Below are 9,006 nucleotides of genomic sequence, written 5' to 3'. Positions count from 1 at the left end.
TGAAGCAATCCACAAAATCACAAATTTGGGGATCCAAATACGTTTTCACATAGTATCTTTATCCATGCAAATTAAGAGAATAAATATTTAAAGATGTGGCAGCGTACCTAGATCCATAGCCAAAATTATAATAGGTCATGATCTTCCAATTCTATATGCTTTTCAACCTGAAAGAGTTGATACTCTCTGATGGGAATGGAGAAGACTTTCTAAAAAAGATGTATGTATTTTAATTTCACTTTATTTAATTTTGCTCCTCATCGAAATAAAAATTATGTTCTAGTCTCTACATATAATTCCATCACAATTATACTCCACCCATTCTTAATTAGACCACTTTACTTGAGTTTGATTGAAAAATAGCATAAACACATTTTAATTTACATATGTGGCACCTTTAAGTTAAAATTTTCCAACAATCTCCCATTGGACCACATATGTAACTTTAAATATGATTAACCTTATGAGCTCCTTAATTTGCTATTTTAAACTTTGAAGTATATCTAGACAATCTCATCCATTAGTTATATTAATATTGGATCAAAGTGATTTCCGTTACTTTTTGTCAACTAAATCTATCAATGGTCATAAATACCAATATAACTATATGGCATTGATCAATTATGGATGTGTAGCATAGAAATTAATTATATGAAATGCAATTTGTACAGGTTTAATTCCAACTAGTCCTCCCTTCCCTTAATAAGATCAAAGCTTTAATATAATGTGTCACTGAAAAACATTGAATTTCTTTATTTCTAATTAAAAAAAGCATCAAAAGCCAATGACCATTTGGTCTATTGGCATCGGGTCCTTTGCGTAGGGTGTTCGCCTCGAGTGTCGAGCGTTGCTCCCCGAGTTCGATCCCCATCTTGCGCAAGGTGAGAGCACGGTTCGGTGGTGAGCGCCCTGCCTCCCCACGTGTTCGTCCCTCGGGTTCCCGTGCTTGTCGCCTTTCTCAAAAAGCATCCAAATACATAAACATATATCTAATATAAATATAAAATGGCCAAAAAATATATGCAATGCAAACTTCCACTATAATGTGATATAATCATATAAGTTAACATCAATATAAATTATATGCTCATAAAAGACTTTGAGTGGTGACCCCTTTGTAAGCAGAACCACTATCATAGAGTTTGTCCCAATGTGCTCTATAGATAGATGCCCACTTTGCATTCTTTCCTTCACAACTAAGAATTTAATATTAATATGTTTTAACTTTGATGAACTTCTATTGTTTTAGGAATAGTACAATATTGCTGACTTATTTTCACAATATATCTTGAGTGGTCTTTCAACACCCTTCACAGTGCACAACCCATAGCACAATTAATTAGCAATATTCCATGATTAGATGCCTCATATCATGCAACAAATTCTACTTCCATAGTGGAAGAAATTATAAGTGCTTGTTTAGCGCTTTTCCATGATATAACTTATCTAGTTAGAAAATATATATAACTTGGTGTGAATCTTCTGTTGTCTTTACATCCAACATAGTTAAATTTGGAATACTTTATAATCTATAATTGATAAGATTTTTTATATGTGAGCATATAATCTTTATTTCTTAGCAAGTATCTCATAACCTGTTTCGCTACTTTTCAGTGATCCATCCTAGGGTTACTCAAATATTTACCCAATATACCAACAATGTATAGAATATTTGGATGTGAACATACCTTAGCATATAATAAACGTATGTCCTACTGACATCAGGGAACTTTTGCATTTCCTTAACTTCAAGATTGTTTTCTAGGCATTGACTAAGACTAAATTTGTCTTATTTAGCTATAAGGGTATCACTTGGTTTACAATCTTGCATGCCAAATTATTCAAGCACCTTATCAATATAGTTACATTGTGAAAATCTTAGAATACACTGAGGGTCATCTTAATGTTGTAGGATTTGTAAAACAAAAGGAGCTACCATCAAGATCTTTCATTTCAAAATTCTTTGATAGAAATCTTCTGGTTATAACATTCCTTTATTATTTGTGGCAAGCAATATGTCGTCAATATATAAAACAAAAAAATAATGCCTAATCCCATTGAACTTGTGATATACACAATTACTTATCATATTTGTCTCAAAACCAAATGAGACAATAACTTAATAAAAGCTTGTAGTGCAACTGAAAAGAAGCTTGTTCGAGTCCATATATAAATAGATTTGGGCACTCTACAAACCATGTCCTTTAGGTCACCTGATTCATAATGTTTTTGTTGCACCATATAAATTGTTTAAGAAACACAGTTTTGGCATCCTTTTGATGAAACTCAAAATCAAAATCTACAATAAGAGCCATGATTATTTGAAAAGAATCTTTCATACAAACTGATACAAACCTTGCCAACTTGTAATGAAACTCTTAATGAAACTAACCCTAATTTTTTTTTCTAAGGCTAATTTGGGATTGAATCTCGACCAATTGCTTATATCAAAGCAAGAAACTCAATATGTGAAGATGCCATAATCAGTTGTGGAAGGTTGATCGATAAGCCAATGTTTGAGTGGCATGGAAAAAATTTGATAAGTTGGATTAGTTCTTCAAAGAATCAAAGAGAATCTAGGAACTTACAATTTTTCTGGTGAAACATACTTTCTTATTTTGGTAAAAAAAAAAATGGCTTCTTAAATACAAAAAGTGAATGAATTTTGCAGCCAATAAAAGCCCTAAATTAATGTCAATTCACTAACTTAATTCAAACCAGTTAAGGAAAATACTAATTTGGCAAACAAGCCATGCATTCCCATAATAAATCTAAAAATACCAATTGTCTTACTAAAATTGATTCTCTTTGTGAGTCAATGTTATGTTACAAAGCCAAAATGGTAAGTAATCTTCAATTTAATTCGTACTAACTATGTTGTATCCTAGAAGGTTTATTTCTCCAATTATCACAAAATTCGAATTATAAATTCCTGGCTTGTGATACCTCCACAAATTAATTTAAATCTAAACTTCTCTGACTAACCCATTTAAAACCTTCTAAGAGCTGCTTAGTTCACAAATGAGTGCCTAGCTCTATCAGAGTTTGAATGGAATCAATACTTTTGTTAACCTTGTCCTCATCATTCTCATTTTTAAAAGGATTTGCCCTCAAATTTGCACCTATGTTGTTGTTACTAGTCCCTCAAGTAGCTAAAGAAAGGCTTGTTATATCCTAGAGAAATATTTATGTATCTTGAAATACTTTCTTTAAGACCATGCCCATCAACAAGACTCCAGTATCATTAGCGCATCTTCATATTCCAACAAAATGTTAGTTGGGATTGAAGGTTCTGAACATATGTTGATGTGTTCAATCTTCCTCAAATTGTCAATAACTACTGAAATTCACAATTAAGCAAGAAATAAGCCAAATAATATCTATTACATCTATTGCTCAAATATTTAGCCCAATTAGCAAATATCTTCTTATTATTTTTATAGAAGAAGTTTTATTTATTATTTTTTATATTCTCCATCATAATTATTGTTTAATGACAAAAACTTGGAAAATAAATAAGCACATCTATCGTACAAGAACTATATATTGATATAGAGGAAAATATCCGTATTACTGGACATTTACATAGTCTAAGCTTTTATATACAAATTCGGATGATTGATAAGGCAAAGGAGAAATCACATATTTAAATTTCTCATGCATAATTCATCATACTCAAGCTATTTAAAGAGGTCTTCATCATCTAAAATAAGTAATGGGTTATTGATAATATGAACTTAGGGAATTAGAACATGTAATAGAGCCACAAAGAGTTAACTACTTTAATTTCTTCAAGTAGTCATCTGACATATAGGTATTGGAGTGATCCCCTTGAACTAAAGCACACGATCAGAATAACTTTATCTTCTTCTCCTCTTTTCCATTGACAAGGACCTTAATTTAAACCATGCATTAACTTCATCGAAGCCATTATCAAGAAGATGGATCAACATATATACTATCATAAATAAAAACCTCAATCAACACATGCAATTTTGGCTAATACTTGAGTAACAATGGTACTAAATTAATATGGGAATTATTTAATAAATATAAATCATAATAACCCAAGACCAAGAGAATAAACATTTAGCTTATTTATTTATTTATTTATTAAACACATACACTACACCATTTATTAGCTTTAGAGGCAATTAAATAGAGGGGTTTTAAAAAACCCCCTCTATAAAAAAATAGGATATTTTTTTCATATTTTTAGAGCCGGTTTAGTTAAACCGCTCTACATTAATTTTGTTTTAAAAAATAATTAAAAAAACCCCTCACACACACACTCTCTCTCGCGCGTGCACGCCCTAGTTCGTCCGCCCTCTCTTCATGCCCGCCTCCCCAAACCCTCTTCCCCTCTTGGGGATACCCTCAACGGTCCACGACAACCCTCTCAGAACCCTCATCCCCTCCGCCGTCGTGGCAGCTGCTCTCGTCCTCTCAAGCCAGCCCTCGCCGCCGCCTCCATCTCTCAGTCTGAGACCCTCCCGGAATCCCTCACCGTCGATGAGAAAGCCTGCACACTCGAAGACCACCTCACCTTTGATCCAGACGGCATCAAGGCACTGCGATCGCTACTTGAGCTCAAAGTGAAGACCAATCTACTCCACTACGCTATCGCCTATCGCCATCATCGAACGCCTCATTGCTCTGGAACCTGACGGTAAGGACCTTCCCCTCCTCTTTTGTTGTGATTATTTTGGTTTTGATATGAGATTGGGGTTTAATAGTATGAATTTGTTTTTCGATGGTTGGATTCTTTTTTTTCTAGGGATTTTTTTTCTAGGGAATGGCAGTGGTTGCGGAGAGTGCGATCAGGTCCGATGATCAGCTTTCTGGCACCGGTGTCGGACGGGATCAAGAGTTTCAGAGTCATGTGAAGAAGTTGGTTGACTTGCTGTCTAAGTTGAATCCATCGGCAAAGGAGTTTGTGCCATCGTCGCGTGCTGGTGTCTTGGCAGCGGATGGGCGGCAAGCCGGTGGTCACCGGCTATCGGCGGACGCTCCCGTTTTCGTTTCATCGGTGGTCGGCGGAGTATCACGGTAATTGCAGTAGTTGCGGTGATGGTAGTATAAAGGATTCTAGCAGTGATGGGCCTTCTGGTAATCAAAATAATCAACAGCAACGTCGAGTAAAATTCTCATCTTTTTCTGTGTTTTGGAATTGTGATTTGTTTTTGGCAATTCTATGTCAAAGATTTAGTTTTTTATATTAATTTGGAATTTTATGTTGAAGGTTTTTCTTTTTCAAGTCAAAGGATTATGATTTATTTGGACTTTTATTGTTGGAGTATTGAAATTTGATCTGGACTTTTGCAGAGAAGGAATGGGTATAATCAGGGGAGGAGGATGAGTGAGAGAGCTCGGAGAGCTCAGAAGGAGGAGAGTATTAGGAGGACTTTATATGTTTCTGACATTGATCACCATGTGCGCCTATTGAATAAGAAATATGAGTTTTATCTTTCGTAATTCTTTTTGTAGGTTTTTTTTATCATCTCTGTCCATCAAATTTCTTTTGATCTATATTGAATCTCTTGATCAATGAATTTCAGGTCACTGAAGAGCATCTCGCTGAATTGTTTTGTTATTGTGGAAAAGTAAGTTATTTCATATTCTGATTTGTATATTTGGAAGTGCATAATCAACAGCTAAATTCCCAAATGGTGTTTTCTTTATTTTAGAGCTATTTTATCAGTCTGATTTTCTGGTCTAGCAAATTTTTGCAAGTTTTTGTGTAAGATTATTAGGAAATAATTTTAAGAACTTGGTAGAGATTGCTATTTAAATAAAATATTTTAGTTATTTAAGGTTAGTGTATCTTTTCCAAAGTTAGTGATGTTGTTGTTCTCTAGCAAAGTCAAAAGAAAAGGGTAATTTTATGTGATTTTATGCATTCCCAGTTTCTGCAAGGAAGGAGCCACACATAGACTAAAGAGTTGCAAGTGACACATCAAGGCCTTCATTTTCTCGTGTACATAAGTGGCTTTTACCATTACTCGACCAAAAGGAAAAAAAGTCGATTTAGTGTTAGACCATTTACATTATAAAAGCATGAACAGTACTCGCTTGAATTATATTTTGGACCACATCTGGCCGTCAAAGAAGAATTACCAGTGATGGAGACATTTTCAAAGTTTAGACTTTTTATCACTAATTAGTTTAGTATTTGATTGCTACATCTGTGTGTTTTTGCTATTTGTGCTACTCACAATGGGGGCGGATGTTTCCTTTTTTTCTTATCGAAAGATGCAATGTCGAAATGGACATTACGATTTTTATTTTTACAGATCATTCTTTAAAAATCTATCCATTTTTATGTGATAGATTTTTAAAGAATGATGTTTCCTAACTTAGAGGTGTACCCTTTTGCTTAATACTGAAATTGTCATTTTGAAGCATTAAGGCTTAGCTATGTTATGAACCCCTTGATAAAAATATATGCTGTTGTAGAGGCATCTTTATTGTATCTTTTGTTACTTCATTCTTTCATATTAGGAATCATGTAAATAGATGTCAATATGTTGATCCTGTACTTATTTCCTATTGACTGATGCTAGTGCCTATTTTAGATAGGTGAGTAGTGTATTTTTTATGGTAATGAACTCAAAATGCTATCTTTGTATCGTTGAGTCTATTGTTTAGGCACATGTGAAATTTATGTTCTAAAGGGAGACTATACTATATAGTTTGCATAGACCACTCATTCTTTTGAAAGATGATAATTAATTTGTTGAGTGAAAAGGGCTATAGAATCATCATAATTGGTGTTATAAATCCATCATCAACAAGATCGTTGAAATTTACAAAAATTACAATGGTCGATAATTTAGTTCAAACAACTAGTATCTACAGATCTGTTGAATGTCGGTCCTTAATGGATGAAAAGAATTTTTCTTTTTCTTTTTTCCTTTTTTTCCCTCGGTAGAGATTGTTCAATTGATGGTGTTAGGTACTCGTCAACTTCAGTAGATTCATGCCAACGAAAACCGAACAAAGCTCAAAAATTAATGTAGAGGGGTTCATCTATGCATGATTGTTTGAACAAGAGGTGGCTTGCATTGGATTTGTGAAATTATTATAAATAGTTCATAAATTGGATATTGTCTTCTTATTAGTACACCTTCCTTCATTGCATTAGAATAATGCTCTTTAGCTGTAAATAGTTGTTTTTATACACTAGACTATAAACTCAACATCAATTATTTGTGTGCACAAGCATTGTACATGGGAACAATATCATTTAGAGAGAATTTATTGTTTGCACTTAGTATAAGAAAATTGATTTTTTACTTCAAATCTTGATAATGTCATCTCCTCTGTCAGAAACTAAACTTCTCTTTCTCAGGTGTGCACTGGAGCTAAGACTAAGAGCGAAGAACAATCGCTATTAGCATCAAGAAAGGTATATCATTATGAGAATTAAATCATCTCTACTTTTTTGTGATTCTAATTTCTTAACATCATGCATTTTCTACCAGTATGTTCGTATTATTCACAAGCTTGGATTTGATGTGAGTTTCAAGATATAACCTATTTGCATATGCTTTTACAAGAACTACTTTGACATCAAATGTTTCATTCTCAAATTAAATTTTTTGAAACTTTCATTCTTAACAGGAGTTCAAGGTTCAAAATATTGTCGTCACATGTGACGTCCAGTTCCTGATTAGACTTGAAGGCCTTGCTTGTTCCCACAATCATTTCTGCAGTGTAATCACTACAACAAATTTGGTGATTAATGGCGCACCATTTAGTGTCACAAAATGAGAAATTCTCGTCATTTATAATATTTGATGACATTAAACACCCCGTCACAACGATCATCACCTTTGCACCGTAACTAAAGATATACTATGATGATATGCACATTGTCGTCACCAAATGCTAAAATTTACGTGACGACATATACAAATGTCACACTATAGCTATGTTTTTGTGACATTTATTTTTGTCATAAAACATATGATAAGGTGTCACAAAAAATCATCGATCGTCATAAAATATGAGTTGAATATTCAACTATTAATGACAAAATTTATCTGGTCACACTAATAGATGACGTATATTTCGTCACCTATTATTAAATAAATAACGTCACAAGTTGTCATGAATTGTCACACAATATGAGAAAATATTCAACAATTCATGACGGAAAGATGACTGTCACCCAAATTGGTGACACAATTTTTTTTGTCACCGATTATTTAAAAATAATGTCACTAGATAACTTATATCGTCAAGAAGTACGAGGTAAATGTGCATCTATTTATGACAAAAACATGAACGTCACATAAAAAGGTGGCTTATTTTTTTGCCACTGATTTTCAGAAAATAATGTCATAAAATATTCTAAATGTGAAATTGATCGTAACATTAGTATATTCGTCACTCAAATGGGTGGCATTTATAGATTCACCAAATATTTATTAATATTTAACATTTCGTGATGTTTGCTAAATGAAAATATGACATAATTATTTTGTGACCCATTTACCATTCATCATGAATATTTTAATATCATTTTTTCATCATGTCATTTGTTAAAATATATAATATTTTTATATCATAATATAAAAAGAACACATAATAAAAATGAATTCAATACAATTTCCACACTTAGATTTCTAACATAAAAATATCCTTACATCTTGATAAATTCAAAAATTTTTTTCCCAAAAACCAAGCTAGTTGACATGTGTTGCAGACTTATTCGCTATCTTTCAATCTGATTCTTCTTATGCCAAAAGATTCAGCTTGATGAAGATCCCGACCACTTGAAACTCGTAATAAATATTCAATAAAAAAACAAATAAATAATTGATAAAAAAAGTAAAAAGAAATGTCGTGATAAGTAAATTTAAAAAAATGACATTGCAAGGTAAAATAAAAACTAAAACATACTATTACCCAAAAAAATTATGGCTCTAGGCATGTGTATTTCATAATCAACCATAGCTTGGGTCATTATTTACATTTAAATAACTAATTTAATAAAATAAT

At 32.7% G+C, this 9,006-nt stretch overlaps 1 protein-coding gene across 1 annotated transcript; it reads left to right on the top strand.

Annotated features, from left to right (window-relative positions):
- Window positions 1–4,314: 4,314 nt before the first annotated feature.
- On the top strand, window positions 4,315–7,829 carry LOC120281941. The gene is made up of 7 exons (XM_039288633.1): window positions 4,315–4,669; window positions 4,778–5,138; window positions 5,326–5,433; window positions 5,559–5,603; window positions 7,352–7,408; window positions 7,485–7,517; window positions 7,624–7,829. Exons 2-7 carry the CDS (start codon window positions 4,971–4,973, stop codon window positions 7,771–7,773), a joined length of 561 nt encoding a protein of 186 aa, XP_039144567.1. The 5' UTR covers window positions 4,315–4,669; window positions 4,778–4,970; the 3' UTR covers window positions 7,774–7,829.
- The last annotated feature ends 1,177 nt before the right edge of the window (window positions 7,830–9,006 follow it).

The sequence above is a fragment of the Dioscorea cayenensis genome, chromosome 18 (assembly GCF_009730915.1).
Source record: "Dioscorea cayenensis subsp. rotundata cultivar TDr96_F1 chromosome 18, TDr96_F1_v2_PseudoChromosome.rev07_lg8_w22 25.fasta, whole genome shotgun sequence".
NCBI lineage: Eukaryota > Viridiplantae > Streptophyta > Magnoliopsida > Dioscoreales > Dioscoreaceae > Dioscorea > Dioscorea cayenensis.
This window is presented reverse-complemented; position numbering and strand designations above follow the sequence as displayed.

What these genes read in the sequence shown, in the direction of transcription:
- LOC120281941 (XM_039288633.1), top strand. Translation starts at nt 4,971, where the DNA reads ATGGGCGGCAAGCCGGTGGTCACCGGCTATCGGCGGACGCTCCCGTTT. An exon ending in CGCTATTAGCATCAAGAAAG is followed by an intron (nt 7,409 to 7,484) that starts GTATATCATTAT and finishes ATTTTCTACCAG; the next exon opens with TATGTTCGTATTATTCACAA. An exon ending in TTCACAAGCTTGGATTTGAT is followed by an intron (nt 7,518 to 7,623) that starts GTGAGTTTCAAG and finishes CATTCTTAACAG; the next exon opens with GAGTTCAAGGTTCAAAATAT.